Raw genomic sequence first — 22,621 nt, forward strand, 5'->3', positions numbered from 1 at the left:
ATAAGTTTTTTATACACTATGTTAATTCTTTTATTTAAAGGCCCGGATTTCTTTTTTTTAACTTTAAAGATTGGTCTGAATTGATAACCAATTCTGTAAACAATAATAAGTGTAGTTTTAATTTTTACTGGTAATTTGTGTATCTAAAAACCCCGCAAATTCAAGGAATCTAGTTTTAATGACGAAAAAATTTTGGTAGTTTGGAAAATGATTTGGTAAGCGTTTTGGTACCTAAAAATATTTTCAAGTGGCAACACTGCTTGGAAGTGCCCCCACAATTTTGTTCCGGGAGAATAACTGTCATCATAAGCGGGAAACAGAAAATTGCGCTACTGGACTCAGTAGCCGACAGTCAGTAGCAAGTTGCCATACGTACTGTGAATTTTAGTATATGGTTGCCCATCGGCTATCAGTCGCCATACATAATAGGGCCATGTTTTTGAAGCACAGCTGGTTTGGAAGTGCCCACACAAATCGCACACCGTCTTCAAAAGGTGCACAACTCAAAATTGTCAAAGCATTCGAAAAATTATTTCTTAGCACATGATAATCATATGAGCAAGTGAGATCTTACCTTAGGTTTTTTTTTAACAAATTATAAACAAAATTTTATCAAGCTTTTGCTGAAAGGTAAATAGAAGCTCTGTTTACATTTTTAGCGCATAATTTCAAAAATGACAAATTTTGAGTTGTGCCTGTTTTGAAGACGGTGTTCAGTGGCGGATCACAAACGGTCAGCAAAAGAAGTAATTCTGACTGGGCCGCCCAACAGAAGTCCACCAGTGCTCTCACCAGCAACTAGCTCAAGTGCAAAACCAGGAAATTTGCTCAGAAAACCTTTTTTCGTTTGTGCATTAATCTTCCAAATTAACGATAAAACGTACATGTAAATGTGAAATTTGTAGCAAAACGTTTTCTAAAAAAGGAATTTTGTTGACAAACATATGTACATCAAAAGCATTGTATCGACAGCCTAAACAGCAAAAAAACAATAACTCAATGTATTTTTTGGTTACCCTATGGGTATTATGTTGTACTAAACTTACAATAACTCCATTCTCGATAATGGTGCAGAGTCACAAAAGTTTCACCTTTCACAAGTCATGATTATAATTTAGTTGTTCCCTTAAGGCATGTAAGCGCTACCCTTACCAAGGATAAATAAAATATCGTAATATCTTTCGTTATAAATTTATTCATTTAAATTTCGTCTCGTTTTTGAAAAATTTCAATAGTATAGAATTTCTCCTGAAATATCTTAGTATAGATATGTACATACATACCCAACGGGGCCAGAAGCGCTCCATTAGTTCTATTGGAGCGCTCCATATTCAGCAGTAAGCGCTCACTTCCTAATTTCATACTTCATTGTATTTTAATATTGTGTGTCATTAGAAAGAAGCGCTCCCTTGCTGCTCCCAAAGAAGCCCTTGGTGAGCGCTTCAACTAAAGCATTTAAAAAGCGATGCATGCAAATTTTAATATTTATATTATATTTTTGTTTTAATAAAAGAATGGCGTTTTTGTAAACCATTTGATGGTTTTATTAAGTGTACTTACATATAAACATGTTTTTTTTTCTTTTCTATGCGGTATACATACGAAAGTACATACATACATACATGTTTGTACATAAATTAACTTTTTTTCCAAAGGAAAATATTTTATTTTACTACTCAAAATGATATTTATTTCTGAGCATTGTTAGAAATTTAAAAATTTATTTTTTACTTTGCTTTTGTACTGCTCCGTACTTGCTCCTTTGGGGAGCAGCTAACTTTCAGTCCCGTTGTATACAAACAACTTTTAGACTTGTTTTCAATACTTGGAAGCTTGATTCTAATTTTGATTGTGCGGATATTAAACGATGATTTAGTCAACAAATTTATAAAAGGGACCGTGCACAGCTTTGCAAATCCATACGCTTTACAGTGTTTACGTGTAATTGTTATGTTTAGTAACAAGAAATTATAAACGTTACAGTTTACAAATTTTAAACAAATTTGTTAATATATTTACAACGAAAAAAAGTAGAAAAATCCTAATAATACGATGTTTAATATTTGGTCGGCATAACATTTAAAATTGGTTATATTAAGCAATTAAAATTTAATAAAAAAACGTCAATTTATTAAAGATTCTAGTAAATTCTTAGCTATAGAATCGGCAAAAAAACATTGTATGCCTTTAGAAATTTCTCTCCGAAATCGTTGCAATTTGGGTGGCGAAAATGCAATTAATAATATGGAAATAAATCATAAATTACAAAAAGTGTAAGTAAACTTTTTGTAAAATAAAAAATCCATATTTTCATCAAAAGAAGTAACATCACAATCTACATACGTAATATATTGTATATGTGTATGTAAATAGCAATACATATGCTTCGAAAATGACTGTTCGTGACTGTGGCTTTTCAATCTCAGCTAATGTTTTTATCCGAAAACTTTCTCGAAACACTCGTGGCAATATGGCTTGTCGTTTTGTTCCTTAAAAGTGCCTTTGTTGAGCTGTTTCAGACAGAAGGCGCACACAAAGTGTTCCGGATGAAACTTCTTGCACATGGCAGTAATGCAGCGACCAGTGATGGGTTTCGAACAGCCGGCACAGAGGGAGCCACGCTTAGCATGGTAGTGTGTCTCACAATAGGGCAAACCTTCGTGATCGAAGAAAGAGCCGCCTTGGAACGGCCGCCGGCAATCCTGGAAATAGCCAAAGAAATTATTTGTTAAAATGTATACTTGCATATATGTACATACGCACATCCATACATATGTACATACTTAGATATTTAGAATAGATTTATTGGCATGGGATATACAAATTTGCAACCAGCTTTGCTGAACAATTACGCGTAGTGCAGTATTTGGTTAACTTTTTAGAATTGGCAACGCTTCGAAGTTTAAGTATACCTAGGGATGCCAAAATATGAGGAAAATTGTGATCCCGGGATTTCGGGATACTTTTTAAGTAATCCCGGGATCCCGGGATTCACATTGAGTCATATCTTTTATGAATATAAGTAAAAATTTAATATCTGAAAACATTTAAACATACCATGAAATAAAACTATTTAAAATTTACGATAAACCTCACATATCGCAAGCTTAGAGTGAAAAATTGCTAACTTTACTTTTTATGAAAAATCATATTTTTATACAGGAGGCTATATAAATTAAAAAGGCATCGTTTCTAAAAGGATACAGTTCCTTGTTTTATGTTTTCTTGTTTATATTCAATTAAAGTAAAATTTGCTAAGTCCAAAAATAGCTCCGAAAATTCGATAAGGTCAAAATAGTTCGAAATCTTTTAATAAAGAGTTTTGCTTTGCTTTAAACAGGCGATATGTTGTATTCAAAGTTTTGCGAAGTACTTGAAGAAAATGGCTATAAGAAGTTTTTCCTCTCCTATACAATTTTTAAATTGGGACTTAGCAACTTTGCACTATAAGCTAGCGATATTTGTTAAATCAGACAAATTTTAAAGTAAAACATTTTTAAAATTGTATTTAAAAAACCATGTGATTGAGGAACGTATACATCACAAATAATGATGTAAATACCAGGTACTTTTGAAAGTTATGATTAATAAAAAAAAAAACATTAAACAAAAATATACATAAACGATTTCTCCAAAGTGGCGACCAACTTAAAAAAAATTATTAGATTTGTTTGAAACTCTTAACCGCCATTTTGAATTTTGAAAATCTGACATCAGATTCGTAATCAGCAACCCCAGAAACAAACTGGAAACGTGTTTTAACCCTTGACAATGTTTAAAACGTTGAGTATCAACGTTTTAATTTTAGTACTTTTTTTAAATTTGATCGCCATATTGGATCTACCATTTTGAATTAAAAAAAATGACTTCAGATTCGTAATCGGCGACCACAAAAACTCTCGAGTGCCGGGTTTCGAACAAATCCAATCCTTTTTTAAAAAATGGACCGCCATTTTGGATCCGCCATTTTGAATTTTGAAAAACTGACTTCAGATCCCTAATTAGCAACCCCAAAAACCCCCTCGTAACAAGTTCCAACCCATGACAATGCGTAAATCGTTCAGTATCAACGTTTTAATTTTACTAGTCTCTTTTCAAGAGCATATTTTCGGGCACTAGGCCCATTCTAACTGCCCAAGATAGGCATGTAATTAAGGGAATGTTTCCCAATAATACCAGAGTAATTATATGTAAAAAACAAATTTTTAGCTGCATTTTAACATGTCAAGAAAATAAAAAAATTTAGAACATCAGCGTTTTTATAAAAAACCGACCAGCGCGACCTCTAAGAAAACTTTTTTTTCAAAATAATAAACCAGTTTCTCTTTTTTATCACAAATAACAATAATTTGAGGTAGCGTTTAAGAATTTCCAAAAAAAAAAATTTGTTTAACCACTCTTTATTCTACTCTATAAAGAAATGGCGAATGGCGATTTTTTTGCCCTTTTTTTTGCAATTTACTCACAATTTTAAGAGTGTTTGAGTCATACGGATCTCAGAATCGGATTCAGCGGGTCGAAATACATGTTGGTAAATGGGCCTGGTTAAAAACACACACTCCTTTTTTGCCGGTTTTGTTATTATTTTACTTAAAATATTTGCGTAAGAGTAGCAAAGCATACAAAGCGGAGTCTTCTAATCTTGACCCGAAATTTTTACATACACAACCTACTGATGAAAAACATATTTCGGCCTCAAGACTTTTAGGCTAAACTGTCAAAAGACAAATGAAGATAATGACCCCTATCTCCTCCACTACAAAATTTCTTGAGTTGATTGATGTGAAAAATTATCTAACTTTTCCTTTTTTTACATTTGCGACGCTATGAGTAAAATCATTTAAATCGTCTTCAAAAAAGGCTCAGACTGCAATTTAAAAGTACAGTTTCAAGTTTTTTGTTAATTGCAGTCAAAACGGCATTTTACAAAGATCATACGTTAAAATCGTCGATATTTAAAATTTTTCGGCATCACGGGATTTATGCAAGCAAATCCTGGGATTTTCGGGACCTCAAAAACACCGGGATTACGGGATCTCGGGATTGACATCCCTAGTATGGACATACCAGCAGTGGCGGACCCAGGTAGGGGAAATTGGAAACAGCCCGCCAAGCTGCTGCCTCTCCAGTGCAAGAAGCGAGAGCCCGCAGTCAAATAACTGGTTTTCACAAATACGAGTAAAGATGGACCAGCAGAAAGAGAGCATCATCGAACAACTTTCCGAGTGCATGAAGAGATCCGAAGAGCGAGTGATGCAGCGTTTTGGTGAGTTGACGGCTGATCTTAAAAACTTAGAATTTGCCATCAAAGAGATCGAAGCCCGTGTAGTCAAAGCTGAAGCTGTGTGCGCTCACGTTGAGCAGCTGCGCGTTGATGCGCAAACGTTAAAGTCTCAACCTAACGACGGGAATGAGAGTTCTCGTATTATACGGCTAAACTCTGAAGTGCATACACTCAAAGCACAACTTGACGAGTGTCAAAATTCTCTTGTCTCGTCTGATGCTATCATAAGAGGTATCCCGCAGGCGAGTAAAGAGAATCTAAGAGATACCTTCTCCAAGCTATGTAGCGCTGTCAACATGATTGCTCCACCGGTACGTGATATTTTCCGCGTTCCCAATAATGACAACAACAACAGCAAAGCTACGGCAGCTACAGTTAAGCTAGGTTCTGCTAGCGACCGATGTCGACCCTGCAAAAAATTTGACTAATCCGGAATGACTCCGGGAGCAATCGCAAAGGAGCATGCGACTAATACCACTTTTGATCTCTTTATATGGAATGAACTGATCGCTTTTATTCGAGCATGTCCTATGAAGAGACTAATTGTTCCCCTTTATATTCGAACGGGTATAAAAAGCGACTAGTCACTTTAAAAAAAAATAAAAATTTGCGCCAGCTGAGATTCGAACCGGGGTGCTCAGTTTTGTTAGGCCAATATTCTCTCTGCGTGCCAACGCCGCACATAAAATTTCATTGACTAAGTGCGTACATATCATTAAATCGTTAATAGTACCCGTTAGAGATGAGTTGGGGACTAATTGATCTCCAATTATACCCATAAGGGATGAGTCGAGACTAATTGGCCTCCATTAGTACCCTTTTGAGACTAGTTGGGACTAATTAATGCCCAATTGTACCCGATTGAGAGTAGTCTCGGAATACTCTCTTTAGAGATTAGTCGCACAATTTTTCGCAGGGGACTTCTTAGCGCCGTAACACATTTCTGCAAGCAGAGTAAGAGATCAATTGCGCTGCGAGACATTGGACACAAAGCAGATGGGAGAATAGACATCCACGAGAGCCTCACCAAGAATAGCCGTGAAGTTCTGCAGTTCGCAATGCAGCTCAAAAGAAAACAACGACTGGCATCTGTGTTTTCTATGCGTGGATGTGTGTATGTTCGAGTTAAACCTAACCCTGCAAAAAATGGGACTAATCCGGGATGACTCCGGGAGCAATCGCAAAGGAGCATGCGACTAATACCACTTTTGATCTCTTTATATGGAATGAACTGATCGCTTTTGTTCGAGCATGTCCTATGAAGAGACTAATTGTTCACCTTTATACCCAAGCGGGTATAAAAAGCGACTAGTCACTTTTAAAAAATAAAAATAAAAATTTGAGCCAGCTGAGATTCGAACCGGGGTGACCAGTTTTGTTAGGCGAATACTCTCTCTGTGCGCCAACGCCGCACTTGAAACTTCATTGACTAAGTGCGTACATATCATTAAATCGTTAATAGTACCCGTTAGAGATGAGTTGGGGACTAATTGATTTCCAATTATACCCATAAGGGATGAGTCGAGACTAATTGACCTCCAATAGTACCCGTATGAGACTAGTTGCGACTAATTAATGCCAAATTGTACCCGATTGATAGTAATCTCGGAATACTCCCTTTAGAGATTAGTCGCACACTTTTTTGCAGGGAAATGCAACGCAGTGAAGGTGTCCAACATTGAAGATGTCCGTGTGTTAACAGCATCCAGCACATCGTAATCAAACTTTTGTATGAACATAGATAACTTTTTTAAATTAAGAACGATTTTAGAATGTATGACTTTAGTTTATAAATTTATTTGTTATATTTGCAATTTTTTCCTTCTTCCTATACTAGTTCTCATCTCCTTCTTCCCATTTCCTTCTACCTCATTCTCCCTCCACAGATATCGGACATACTCATATCTACTTTTCATACGGATATGCCCTTCTGTGATGCAATGTGCTATGTTTGTTTTTTATTTTTTTGATGCTCATGGCTCCTAATGGTGGTTTCGGTTCCAGAGACGATAGTTTCAACATGATTCGCATATTGAGTAAACGTAAGAAGGGCCTTAGAGTTTGCCACATCAATGCCCAAAGTTTAGCAAGGAAAATTGATGAATTTAGGTATCTGTTTGAAAATTCGAATGTGGACGTGGTGTGTGTATCAGAGACATGGTTCTCTCCGTGTCATAACGATCACTTATTTCATGTTAATGGGTATAGGCTCTTCCGCTTGGACAGAGTTTGTCATGGAGGAGGTGTGGCTATTTATGTAAGAAACGGTCTCTCGTGCAAATTTAACTGCGCATCGCCACTTTCCAGCACCATTGAGTACCTATTTTTAGAAATTTTTACTAAATTTGACAAGGTACTTATTGGCTGTGCGTTTATTGATTTTCTCGAGAATCTTACCATAGGCCACAACAAAATTATTATAACTGGTGACTTTAACAGTGATATACTTAAAGATAACAAATTTTCACTTCACGTAAAAAATCTGGGACTCTGTTTTGTAAATCAAACAACACCTACGCACTTTACACGTACCTGCAGCACCTTACTGGACATTTTTATCGTTAACGAGTTGTCTAGTGTACTTTTGTATGATCAGCTTATAGCTGCAAATTTTTCGAAACCTGACCTTATTTTTCTCACCTTTGACTTTCGTTTTGATAGCAATCAGTCTTCCTACTCCTACCGTACCTTTAATAATATTAGCTACGAAAGACTTAATGAAAGTGTTAATCCAATCAACTGGGGATTTGTTCGCTACATGACGTCTGCTAACGATCAAATTAATTTCATACCGACAAATATTAACACACTAATTCGAGACATGTGTGCCTCTAATTACAAAACCAAGCAGGCATGGTAGTCGTCCATGGTTTAACACCTATATAAGAAAATTGACTGATGATAGGAATAGTGCGTATCAAACCTGGAAGAAATTGAATTCCGACACAGCCCATAATAAGTACAAGTCTATAAGAAGAAGAGTTTCGAAGGCCATAAAATGCCAAAAGATGAAATATTGTGAGCACCAATTCAGAACTGCAGTAAGCTCAAAGCATACATGGAAGCGTATTCGTGAAATTGGCATCGACAGTAAAATCTCTGTCTCAACTGAATCTGTAAATGTTGATGAAGTAAATGCTAAGTTTGTTAATCTGTCTCGTCCTCGCAGTAACATATGGGTGTTTCCATCGAAAGGTCTACCACGACAAAAAAAAATAAAAGACTTATATCTAACGTATTTACGGGCCGATTTGTCTGCTTTTTAAAATATATACAGTATATTTTGCTTTGATGCCTTTATGCTTAAGTGCACATTTAAGATGGGGATGGGATGCGCATCTGAGACATTATTTTTAACATTTATAAGGAAACTGCTCCGATAGATGCATTCAACATACCTGCACATTGGCGATAGCTGCCTTAAAAATTGTGCAAATAGTATCAATTATCAAAGAAAGTATTACGTTTACCTGCACTGGCCTACAATTACCTAATTTTACAAGCTTTTATTAATTTTACTCATATCGCAGAACAACGGAAATGGCTATCAATTTTTCTACTTATATAGATAATAAGATACCATTCGAAAAAAAATTTCGCTTGCATTATTTTCTACGTGATAAGTGCTTCTTCATTATTTGGTTTCATAGGGATTCGGATACCTTCCTCATTGAAGTAGTAAAGAAAATTCGCTTAAGTGCCTTTTTCGGTTAGGTGCACAAGTTTTTCGTGCAAAGAAGGATGTGCAGCTAAGCAAAATATACTGTACTGGCTATGTAAGTAGAATCATGTTTGCGTAAAATGGTCTTCCTAGGTGGCGCCAAGGTTGAGATATTTTGAAAACCCGTATTTATGGTCCGATTTGGTTCGAATTTGGCGTATGTAGTTGAAACATAATAAGTCATAGAATTCCAACAAATTCGCCCTGAATTGGCGCTGAAGTCAAAATATAAAGTATATTCTACATAAAATACATGTTTTATTTGCGTTAAAAATTCATTTAAAAGCAATATTAACAAAAATATGACGACGGAAATTTCACACTTGGGGTTGTAAAAGAAAATTGAAACAAGTTGCACTAATTCAAAAAAACTAGAATTGCTCCAAATCACATTAAAATAAGTTTCATGAAAATAGCCATCCACAATTCGCAGAGTTTTGCGATTTTGTAAGAAAAGAAAAAATCTACTTCCATTTTTTGTCACGTAACGACACTCTCTTTAAATCCTTATATTTCAGGACCAAGCAGTTCGATTGTTTTAATTTTTCGGTTAAATATATAGCTAATTATGTGTTATACAATGGCCCAAAAAAGTTAAAGAAAACAAATGGTATTCTTTGTTTGTATCACATTGAAACGTATGACTGTCACGTATGCGACGTATGGAAATACCCATATGTTATGATGGTTATAATGTTTGTCTTAATAACTTCTTGAGTGTGTTATCTTTTCTTGACGGAATCCATCCTAAATTCATTAAGTGTATATGGCCATTCATTCTCCCTTACCTTACCTACGCTTTCAACACTATATTGACAACGTCCGCCTTTCCGAGCTGTTGGAAGAAAGCTAAAATTATCCCTCTTTTGAAACCAAATGGTGACTTCAGACCAATTGCCATTTTGCCATTCCTTTCGAAGGTTCTGGAGCGAATATTGCATCGCCAAATAAACACGTTTATGAGTAAAAAATCTCTTATTAGTATTCATTAATCTGGCTTATGGCCGAACAGAAGCTGTGTTACTGCTCTTTTGAAAGTCTCTGACGATATAAGGCAGAATATGGACAAAGATCATTTCACTTTTTTTTAACTTTGCTTGATGACTTAAAGGCTTTTGACTCCGTTGACCACAGATTACTTTGCTTAAAACTCACCAATCTTTTTAATTTCTCTTCCAAGCTGTAAGCCTGGTCAGATCTTATCTCCAAGGGAGGTCACAAGCGGTATGCGTTGGTAGCTCTGTGTCTAGCTTATTGTCCGTTATTGACGGTGTGCCGCAGAGCTCAATACTTGGACCGCTGTTGTTTGTCTTATATGATAACGATCTACCGAAAATTCTACAACATTGTAAAGTGTATGTTTACGCAGACGACGTGCAATTATATCTGGATTCCCCACTAAAATCAATTAATACCTGCATACGTAATCTTAATGCTGATCTGTGTCGAGTAAATGGCTGGGCTACTGATAATGGCCTAATATTGAATCCGAGCAAGTCCCAGTGCATTACAATATACAAAAAACACTTTGAGCTAGACAATTATTTAAAAATAATGGTAGGAAATTCGGTAATAAATTTCGTTGATGCTGCCAAAAACCTGGGCGTGACTTTTAATAGAACATTGACATGGAAGAACCACATTTTTACCGTAATAGCCAAAGTGTACGGAATGTTGTGCTCCTTATGCATTACCCAGTACTTTACACCTATTAAAATCAGACTGCTCTTAGCCCAAGAATGATAGAATACAAGATTGCGCCGATCAGAGAGGATTTTTGAGAATAACTTTTGTGTGACGTCACACTGGTGCAATTGCGAGAGAGAAATGCCAAAACGTGAGCAAGAATGGAAGAAGAAGAAAAAATGTTGCAAGGAAAACGTAAACATGTTGCACCAGTGTGACGTCATGCAAACAACGATTCTGTCAAATTCGTTAAGAGAAGAATAGCGGTCCGAGATCGGCGCAACCTTTGTATTCTCTCAATCGTGCTCTTAGCCAAGACATACTTGCTTCCAACCATGCTTTATGGTTGCGAACTGTATGCTAATTGCGATACTACGTGCAACAGAAAGCTCAATGTCTTATTTAATACTATTGCCCGATATATTTTTGGTATTAAGCGCAGAGATCACATCTCCGAACATGCTATAAGAATATATTCAATCTCCTTTAATAACTATTTGAAACTCAAGGTTCTAATACAACTACATAAAATATTGGTAAACCATAATCCATCTTAACTCTATGAACGATTTCAAGCAACTCGATCAGCGAGTTCCTCGCAATTACTTTATACGACCTTTAACCCTGCAAAAATCGCGAATACTCCATGCATGCGTGTTACGAGTAGTCCCTAAGGGCCAAGGAGTACTCCAAAATTAACCACAATTCAAATAAAAAATATGGTCCAATTAACATTGCGATGTCCTATGGCAGGACCATATACTCCATCCCTGCAATACATCAGAGTAGCACAAAACTACTCCAACATATTAACAATGGCATTGTTGTTATATTTTTTCGTTTGTACATGCTTGTTTTCTTCACATCTTAGATTATTTTTCGAACTTAATAAAAACCAAAAGCAAAAATTAAAAATTACATGTTGCCTCTAACGGCATTCGAACCTGAACATGCTGGAAGCTAACAACTAACAGCGAGCATCTCTACACGTTCAGCTACAGCCAGACATGCAAATGTGCGTTCAAATGCTCAACTTCAATCACATTTCGTTAAAACACGAGCAGTGATCGGGTAACAAACAATAAGCTGGCGCAGAGACACGAGTTGGTCCGCTACAGCATGACAGAGGAACACTTTTGTAAGTACTCCAATATACCACAAATAGACCATGTTCGTAGCAGAGCTGAGTCACTTGTTCCTTACCTCGGGTGGGGGGTAACAAGTAACGCTCAGCAATGCGCGAACTACAAATACTCTTATTTTAAAATTCTCTACCCCTTACCACTGGTGGGGGGAAGTAGAGTTTAATAAAATAAGAGGTTAGTACTTTCAATATTAATAATTTTACCCCTTACCGCTGGTGGGGGGAAGTAAAACCTTAATAAAGAAAGAAGAAGACAGATAGTTAGATGCTTTACCCCTTACCTCTGGTGGGGGGAAGTAAAGCATAAAATATAAAAGAAAGAAAAGAAGCGTGTTATTGAGAGTCTTTACGAATCTGATTAGTTTATTCAACATTTTTCTTTTATATACAATTTTCTAACTCTATTTCCTTAACTAATTATATATGTATGTGTGTGTATATGTACATGTGCATGTATGTATGTATATTTACATAAGATTACCAACCAATGCCATGGTCTTCTAATTATATTTTTATTGCTTGCATGTGCATCGGCTATATACATGCAAAGCATATTATCTAATGCATGCATAGGTATGTGTGTATCAGACATCTGCAGCGGGTGCATGATTTTCGTGTATACTCGATCATCTAACAAAACCCGTTTTGCATCGTTCTCTGTATACGAGCAGAAGTATTGTTCGTTATCGACTGAGCTCAAGACGAACATGTTGGCCACAACACCCGATTGCTTTTCATACATACTTGATTGGGTTCGGGTGCTTTGCAGCTCAATATACCCGGGTGTCCGAGTTTCAACCCGAGTGTGCACAAAATTTTCTTGATTGGCTTATGACGTTTTTGTTTCTACAAAAAATGTTGCCTTCTCATCGCGGTGTTCTTAGTTTTTGTGCGTAGAGGGTAAAGAGAAGGTTGAATTTTTCGGTAGTTTGTTTAAGTGTACATTTAACCATTTCTTATATTTTTGCTCATACAAAATGCGGCATCACGACGCCTACATCCATTTAGGTATAAATGTGTGTAGATCGGCAATGCCCAAGCCCTATACACTCGGTGCACATTTATTTTTTGTAAAAGTACTTATGTACCTACATAGTTTTAGGCTGTGTTCTAATATATACACACACAGCTTTCCACGCGAAACTATACGAAATAGATGCAAAAACATTTTTGTCTACTTCGCTTCTAATTTTTTCATTGCGTATGCACAAGCACAAAGCAACAACATTTTCGTATGCTTTGTGGGAACATACTGGCGCCAGTTACCTTCAGCGTAAATTTCTTTGTTGTCCTGCATTTTATCGCAATGTACGGGTGTCCGTTTCATTGTTACACAAATTTTCGGGTTAGCTGCGGGTGTCCGAGTGTGGTGTTCGCTTGTGCTCAATTTATAGCGAGGGTGATCGAACAGACTCGTTCGTAACCAAAGCAGCTGTCGGGTATGCATCTCGATCGAACACATAGTAGCCGAGTGTGGCGTTCGCTTGTGCTTGATTTTTAGTGAGTGCGATCAAAAAGGCTCGATCATACTCAAAGCTGTTCTCTGGTGTGTATATATATTTGTATGCAAGAGATAAACGCATTGATCTCTTATTTCAGTATGTATTACAATTTATGTGATTTTAAATTTATGTTATGATAAGCAGCAATCTTCGTACTCAGGCAACAAGATCGCAGAGAATTTCGATTGCTTTGCTTATCATACATTTGACAGAGTAGTGGACTGTATACATATACGTAAATATTTTCTGTATGTAAATAAGTATGTTTTGTTTCTTGCATTGCATGTGCAGACAAAACGATCCTTTTCTAAATACATGTTCATATGGATGAGTATATGTTATTGTCTAAGTAGGTACATACATATGCACGTATTTTTTATGTTAAATTTTATTACCCTGGCAGATATGTACTCATGTTCAAAGATGTTTGAACATATTGCCGAGGACAAAAAAGTGATTATTTGTGTACTGTGTATACATATATTTTTAAATGTTTTTACTACCTATATTTATTATCTTACTTAGGCAGATATACCCATGTTCAAAGATATTTGAACAGACCACATGGTCCAACGATTTTTGCAGGGAATTCCAAAGTATCTGAGCGCCAGTTTTTTGTGTATGCAGTCCGTCTATGGGATACTTTACCTTTGGAGATCAGGGGCTTAAAAAGCACATTGCACTTCAGAAGGGCACTAATGCGATTTTTTACAGAATGATTACTCAAGTGCGTACATATATCATCTGACAGTTACTCCTTTATTCATCTCTGATTTTTCACTACCTTTTCCTTTTTATCAATTTCTCCCTATTAAATATTTCCTTTCCCAGGCTTTTGTAATTCTTAATTTTTTATATTATTATTACGCCCTAGTTATGTAAGTCTTTAATGTATTTGCGTATAAAATAACGTTCCTATCAATAGGTCATTTAAATATTTTTCCATTTGGTTTAATGTTATATACTAATTAAGTATCAAACACTCGAAATATAACTCATGGTTGTTGTGTTTGTATTACAATAATAAAATAAATAAAAATAAAATAAATATTGAATTAATTGAATTATTGGGATTTACTAAAATTTCTCAAATTCACAAAGTTTTGAAAGTTAAGAAAATTTTGGAATTCCACTCAAGTTTTTAAAAAGGGGAAACTTGAAGAAATTAAAAACTACCAAAACTTTAAAAATCTTAAATTGCGGTGATTTTTAAAATTATATACACGATATATGTTGAAAATTTTTCCGCCCCTGCATACCAGACATGGGGGTAAAAATTTGAGTGCACTAAGCTCGCTACAACTCACTATAGTTGTAGTGGAGCTGGTTGGTATTGCACAGACGCCTGTGGAAAAAATAATAAAAAAGTTTCTGAGAAAATTACTTTTTTAAATTTTCTTAGGGTCACCGCGTATTACTGGCATTGACTTCGAACTTCCACAAGTCTTTCTGATTTACTTAGTTATTAGGAGTATTTTTAATCTAAACTCTTGTTAAAAAAACGTTTAATTTAAACAAAAATATTTTGTGTATTTCACATGAAAATTTTTTAAAATTCTAGTATTTGCACGTCATTACGTCTCTCATTAAACCGGACGAAATATAAGAACAAGGTATCGAGAACACATAAGGGATTAAAATAAGAAAAAACGTAAACCAGAGGCTACAAAGAATCGAACTTCGCAAATCACATGATCAAAAATAAATACGCACCAATGAAGATTGGACAAACAACAGAACTTCTCCGTGTACAACATAAAGGACAAAGATTGAATATATTAGAAAATATGGAAATATATAAACAGAAGACCTTCAAAGAACAAATAATAAATGAGCAAAAAAATACTGTATCGGACGTACTGTTTGAACCTCTAAAACTACTGTACGAGAAGAAAAATGAGAACAACAAAATATTAAGGATAGACATGGAAGGGAATACATTAACTACAAAAACAAAGAAGGTAAAAATCACTGACTTCTACCCGTCAGCAAAAACAAACCAGAAAAACTCATCTACCTATCCAGCACCGCAAATACTACAAAACTAAGAAGACGTACCTAACAAAAGAAAGAGGTAGTCAGTCAACAAGGAGTATAAATACGAGCAACCAACAAAAATTATCCAGAACGAAAAATTATACTAAAGATGGCACAACGCCGAAACCTGTTTGTCTCCAAACCAAATTTGAGAAGGAATGACGGAAATTCGTTCATCATACACCCACCCTGTCGGAAACAACAACAACCAAAAAGGAAATATTGAATTGTATTTTGATGTCCATATACTCTCTGTCACTCTCTCACATGCCTGTCTGAGAGCAATAATAAGCAACAATAGGGGTATTCTCGAAGTATTGCACGATGCACGTATTGCACGAAATGCAAAAATACTATCCCAAATTTCGAAGAGTACGAGAGCACCCCATTGCAAAGTGGTAGAATGCATGGGTAGCAAGCAGCGAAATTATGTATCAAATACAATAACAAGAGACAGCAGAAAAAAATGAAGTGAGCGAGATGAGAGGAATGAGAGAAATATGTAGCAATTCCAACAACAAAACTACTAGCACAGGGTCGCATATATCTTGCTATGCTATTTTGCAAAATATATACATGGGTTTCGACGTTGCATATTTTGCAGCGATAGGAAATGTCGTTTCCCATGTATTTTGTTGTTGTGTGTTTGCAAGTTATGCAATCCATGCAATCCGTGCTACGTGCAATGGCTTTGCAAGATTTGGAGAATACCCCTAATATATTATGTTGGCACCATGATACAATTATTCACAGGTATTGTCTTCCCATAGAGTTTTGTTTCACATCGTTATTTTTTTAAGCGTCCGATGGTTTTCGCCTTAAAAAACTAGTGAGCATTTGGGTAGGTATCAGGTTTCAAGCTGAGAAAAATATAATAAAAAAAGTCCATCCAGTGTTGCCAGAATTTTTTGAGCCGACCGGCTATATTGGCAAAAAAAAGCTAAAAAAAAAATTACATGTTTTATTTAAAGAAATCGCAAGTAGAAAGACTAGTAAAATCATGATTTTTTTTGTTAATAAAGGTTATACGTAGCTAAACTTTACACCACTCGTTAAATAAATCACAAAGACAGAGACTGGTAAATTCATTACAAATTATTTTTGTATAACCTTTAACTGTGGAGGTGGTGGTAAAATTTACCCTCTCTTTAAATTTTTTTGAATTACTCCCCTATGTATGTTCGTAGTCGTTATTGATCAGTTATGTTTTTGCTGTGGAAGGTGCAGCGTGGGCGGAGAAATGCTGGTATAAAAATTACCACTCCTCAACGTTTATGCAACTTTTTCTTTTAAAGAAGGTTGACCTGTATTTTTTACAATAAAGTTTTTTTAATATGATCTCTTTTATTTCTTTAAATATATATATTTGGCTGCGAAAAGATGCCCCTTAAGTTTTAGATTAATTTTTATTTTACACTTTATTTATAAGTTTACTTTGTGATGTTTTCGTTCTTGTGAATAATAAAAGCCTGGTGAAAAAATGCAACCTTCTCTTTGCCCTCTATGCACAAACCCTAAAAAGAGAGCGCTGAGAAGGCAACATTTTTTGTAGAAACGAAATAGACATAAATGAACGTACCGTAGCTTTGTGCTTCGGCCGTCCACGCATTTTCCACTTTATTATTCAAAATTTATAGAAATATATATTAAATGATTTTATTTTGGTCAAAGAATTGTACATGAACCAAAAATACAAGATCACGCCAGCAAACCATTAGCCCGTTATAATCGCATTTAGGAAAAAAGTAGGGCGATTTTGACATTGGCCGTTTGTTTACATTTGTTCGTTTGGTGGTGGATTTTTACTGGAATTTTCTTCATATTCGCTTGTGACAACGTGTGTAAACATAAGGTAAAGAATAATTTAACACAAAGACATGATTTATAGAAGAATTTGTATAATAGTTCGGGCGGAGCCGAACATTAAATACCCGGCGCAAGTATTAAATATATGTTTTCCACCTTTCCGAAAGCTACCGCTACATGATAAGCGGGTGTATAAATTTTAAGTAAACTAGTATCCTTAAATTTCGAAATATTGAAATTTAAAGCATTTCTGAAACTTACCGTTATATGAAAAGCGGGTGTAATTTTAGTCCGCTTTCAACAATTTTCAACGGTTTGCTTTTATGTGGCAAGCACAAAAACCATACCGAGTTTGGTACAAATTGCTAACGGGTGATTTTTTTGAGGTTAGGATTTTCATGCATTAGTATTTGACAGATCACGTGGGATTTCAGACATGGTGTCAAAGAGAAAGATGCTCAGTATGCTTTGACATTTCATCATGAATAGACTTACTAACGAGCAACGCTTGCAAATCATTGAATTTTATTACCAAAATCAGTGTTCGGTTCGAAATGTGTTGAATGTGTGAAAAGTTGGCAGAAAATCCGCTTTTTTATCGACAAATTTTGTTCAGCGATGAGGCTCATTTCTGGTTGAATGGCTTCGTAAATAAGCAAAATCATGCGATTTGACGCCTTTAGACTATTTTTTGTGGGGCTACGTCAAGTCTAAAGTCTACAGAAATAAGCCAGCAACTATTCCAGCTTTGGAAGACAACATTTCCGAAGAAATTCGGGCTATTCCGGCCGAAATGCTCGAAAAAGTTGCCCAAAATTGGACTTTCCGAATGGACCACCTAAGACGCAGCCGCGGTCAACATTTAAATGAAATTATCTTCAAAAAGTAAATGTCATGGACCAATCTAACGTTTCAAATAAAGAACCGATGAGATTTTGCAAATTTTATGCGTTTTTTTTTAAAAAAAAGGTATCAAGCTCTTAAAAAATCACCCGTTAGAACGGTTAACGAGATACATATATGTGATCATAAGTGGGCGGTGCCACGCCCATTTTCCAAAATTTTATCATAAACGTATTTCCTGGTAAAAAAATTGTTGCAACCATCAATTTTGAATAAATTAGCTTTAATATTTACTGATTTATCGAGGATTTCGAATTTCTCGAAATTACCGTTATATGGGATGTGGGCGTGGTTACTGTCCGATTTTAAAAATTTTCGGCCATTTGGTATGCTGTACCAGGGTCAACAACTGTGCCAAGTTTGGAAGAAATTGGTGCAGCGGTTACCAAGATATACAAGTGGGCGTGGCTACGCCCATTTTTTCATATTCTTATTTTTCGTCTAAAAGTTATTCTAAATGTAAATTTTGAGGGAATTATCTTCAGTAGTTACTAAAATATCGCAGTTTTCGTATTTCTGAAAATTACCGTTATATGGGAAGTAGGCGTGGCTATTGTCCGATTTCGCCCATTTTCAATACCATCCGTCCTACGCCCAAAAGAAGTGCATGTACGAAGTTTCGTTAAGATATCTCAATTTTTACTCGAGTTATCGTGTGCACAGACGGACGGACGGAGGGACGGACAGACAGTTACCGCTTAATCGATTTCTCTTTTCATTCTGAGCAATTATGTATACATTTGTCTATATCTATCTCGATTCGTTTTGCCTGTTACAAACAACCGTTATGTGAACAAAGTTATAATACCCTTGTGCACAAGTGCGCTCGGGTATAAAAATGATTATTCATGCGTTCAACAATTACGAGGTTTTCTTCGTTATCTTCGTTGTTTACTTCTTACAACAAAGATGGCGTCGAGATTTCGACAGCTAGAAAATTACTTTTTTCTTTCTTTCATTGGCGCCTGATCTTGTGTCTTTCGTTCATGGAATTGTAAACAAATTTTCTAATACACCGCTACAAATATGACGTTGCCAAAAAACATTGATAAATAGTTCTACACCGTCACTGTCGCTGTCAGAAATATTACGGTGCCGTCAAATTACATTACGGTGTTTATAGCCGTCATCTTAGTTCACATCTGGTAATATTTACAGGGCAACGTTTTTGGCGAAGTAGAGTTACGACCGTTATTTTACGTTACCGCGAGAAACCCAACGCTATAGTCGGAGGGCAATATTTTTAGAAATGAACACGTGAAGCTGTGAAAGGGCTGAAGAAAACCGGCCAACAGAACAGAAAACGCCATTAATTTATATCGAACAAGCCGGTCACTTTTTAAGTTTTTAACAACTCAACTATTTAATTGTGTACTTTGGAACGAATTTCCGTCATCCCTTGTCAAATTTAGTTTGGAGATAAACCGGTTTCGGCGTTGTACCATCTTCAGTATAATTTTTCGTTCTGGATAATTTTTGTTGGTTTCTCGTATTTATACTCTTTGTTAACTGTTGTTAAGTAATTACAATCCAATAGGAAAATTTATGTGATGCCGGTTTAGCCGTTTGTTTTAATTATTAAATCCAAATAGTTAATCTTTTTATTTAACAATTAGAATAAACAATACCACGAGCAAGATAGAGTCCGAAATATACAGAAAACCAACAGCCACAGATACAATAATACACAACAGCTCGAACCATTCACAGCAACACAAAAATGCAGCACTTAGACAACGAATAACGAGGCTTGAAACGACCCCTCTAACAGAAGAAGACTACAAGAATGAACTGGATACAATATATGCCATTGCGCAAAATAATGGACATAACAGAGACCTGGTTGAAAAGTTAAGAAAGAAGAAAATCGAAAAAGGGCAGAAAAGAGGAAAACAATAAAAAAAACTTGGGCAGTTCTAACTTACACGGGAAAGACATCGTATAAACTTGCCAAATTCTTTCATAGGTACGACATTCAGACATCATTTAAACAAGGAACACTGTGGGAGGAATATTGAAAAAGAAAATAAGCGAGGAAGACCCGCTAGATAAGCAGTGCGTTTACAAGTTAACCTGCGAGTGCCGATACAGCTACATAGGACAAACATGGACGAGAATACATAAGGGATTATAATAAGAACAAGTAAGAAAGTCTAAGTTCGGGCGGAGCCGAACATTAAATACCCGGCGCAAGTATTAAATATATGTTTTTTCACCCTTCCGAAACCTTCCGCTAGATGGTAAGCCGAGGTGTATCAATTTTGAGTAAATTAGCGTCCTTCAATTTCGAAATATTGAAGTTTCAAGCATTTCTTAAATTTACCGTTATATGAGAATCGGCCGTTATTTTAGTCCGATTTCAATAATTTTCAACGTTTTGCTTACACGTGGCAAGTACAATAACCATACCGAGTTTGGTACAAATTGGTAGAACGGTTACCGGTATACTTATATGTGATCATAAGTGGGCGGTGCCACTCCCATTTTCCAAAATTTTACCATAAACGTATTTCTTGGTAAAGAATTGTTGCAATCATCAATTTTGAATAAATTAGCTTCAATATTTAATGATTTATCGAAGATTTTGTATTTCTCTAAATTACCGTTATATGGGATGTGGGCGTGGTTATTGTCCGATTTTAAAAAGTTTCGGCGGTTTTTTATGCTGTACCAAGGCCAACAACTGTGCCAAGTTTGGAAGAAATTGGTGCAGCGGTTACCAAGATATACACATGTAACCATAAGTGGGCGTGGCTACGCCCATTTTCCAAAAATTTATAATATTCTTATTTTTCGTCTAAAACTTATTATAAATATCAATTTTGAGTGAATAATCTCCAGTAGTTACTAAAATATTGCAGTTTTCGTATTTCTGAAAATTACCGTTATATGGGAAGTAGGCGTGGTTATTGAGCGATCTTAAAAATTTTGGTATGTTATGCGAAGGCCAACAACTGTGCCAAGTTTGGAAGAAATTGGTGCAGCGATTACCAAGATATACACATGTAACCATAAGTGGGCGTGGCTACGCCCATTTTCCAAAAATTTATAATATTCTTATTTTTCGTCTAAAAATTATTGTAAATATCAATTTTGAGTGAATTATCTTCAGTAGTTACTAAAATATCGCAGTTTTCGTATTTCTGGAAATTACCGTTATATGGGAAGTGGGCGTGGTTAAAGTCCGATTTCGCCCATTTTCAATACCAACCTACCTTGGATTAAGGGAAACCTACATACCAAATTTCGTTGAGATATCTCAATTTTTGCTCGAGTTATCGTGTACACGGACAGACGGACAGACGGACGGACGGACGGACAGACAGACATGGCTTAATCGATTTCTTTTTTCATCCTGATCATTTATGTATACATTTGTCTATATCTATCTCGATTCGTTTTGGCTGTTACAAACAACCGTTATGTGAACAAAATTAATATACCCTTGTGCACAAGTGCGCTCGGGTATAAAAAACGTAAACCAGAGGATACAAAGAATCGAACTTCGCAAATCACATGATCAAAAATAAAAACGCACCAATGAAGATTGCACAAACAACAGAACTTCTCCGTGTACAACATAAATGACAAAGATTGAATATATTAGAAAATATGGAAATATATAAACAGAAGACCTTCAAAGAACAAAAAATAAATTAGCAAAAAAATACTGTATAGGGCGTACTGTTTGAACCTCTAAAGCTACTGTACGAGAAGAAAAATGACAACAACAAAATATTAAGGATAGACATGGAAGGGAATACACTAACTACAAAAACAAAGAAGGTAAAAATCACTGACTTCTACCCGTAAGCAAAAACAAACCAGAAAAATTCATCTACCTATCCAGCAAAGCAAATACTACAAAACTAAGAAGACGTACCTAACAAAAGAAAGAGGTAGTCAACAAGGAGTATAAATACGAGCAACCAATAAAAATTATCCAGAACGAAAATTATACTAAAGATGGCACAACGCCGAAACCTGTTTGTCTCCAAAACAAATTTGAGAAGGAGTGACGGAGATTCGTTCCAAAATACATCATACACCCACCCTGTCGGAAACAAAAACAACCAAAAATTAGTTTATTTAATGTTTATTATTTTTTTATGAAAATATAGCTGATTAGTCAACAAACACAATATAAGTCTCAATTTCAGACTTTGTGCAAAAATTTTGAAAATTCTACAAAATTTCACCAAAATTTTAATTTTTAATTGTTTAATCAGCATCTTTACAAAATGGTATGTATGCAGTTTTGTAGTCCATTAAAATTTAGTATACGGTGAACATTTTAAGTAGCTAGGACACACTGTTGATTTTTGTAATTTATTTATAACGGTGTTACGAATTTTTTCCATACAAAGTATGTTCTACAATTTTTTTTTATATAGAATAATATGAGGAAATACCGTCAACAAAAATTTGCCAAAAATCAACGGTAAGTGCAATCAACGGTAAAATGCAAAATTTTCATAATTTTTGCATAAAATATAAGATTTGGATTTAAATGATGTTTGTAAGTAATCAGCTATACT

At 35.5% G+C, this 22,621-nt stretch overlaps 1 protein-coding gene across 5 annotated transcripts in view; it reads right to left on the reverse strand.

The window, feature by feature from the left end:
• Nucleotides 1-1,736: 1,736 nt before the first annotated feature.
• LOC118735228 (leupaxin) overlaps nt 1,737-22,621 on the reverse strand; it is a 434,003-nt gene continuing 413,118 nt past the window's right edge. For all 5 annotated transcript variants that reach the window (XM_036464881.1, XM_036464880.1, XM_036464882.1 and 2 more), the window contains one exon: nt 1,737-2,702. In XM_036464881.1, the coding sequence (XP_036320774.1) occupies nt 2,436-2,702 (267 nt within the window). In that variant the 3' untranslated portion in view covers nt 1,737-2,435. The remainder of the gene's footprint in view (nt 2,703-22,621) is intronic.

This window comes from Rhagoletis pomonella, unplaced genomic scaffold (assembly GCF_013731165.1).
Source record: "Rhagoletis pomonella isolate Grant_MI unplaced genomic scaffold, Rhpom_1.0 Rhpom_scaffold_00003, whole genome shotgun sequence".
In the NCBI taxonomy this organism is placed as follows: Eukaryota; Metazoa; Arthropoda; class Insecta; order Diptera; family Tephritidae; genus Rhagoletis; species Rhagoletis pomonella.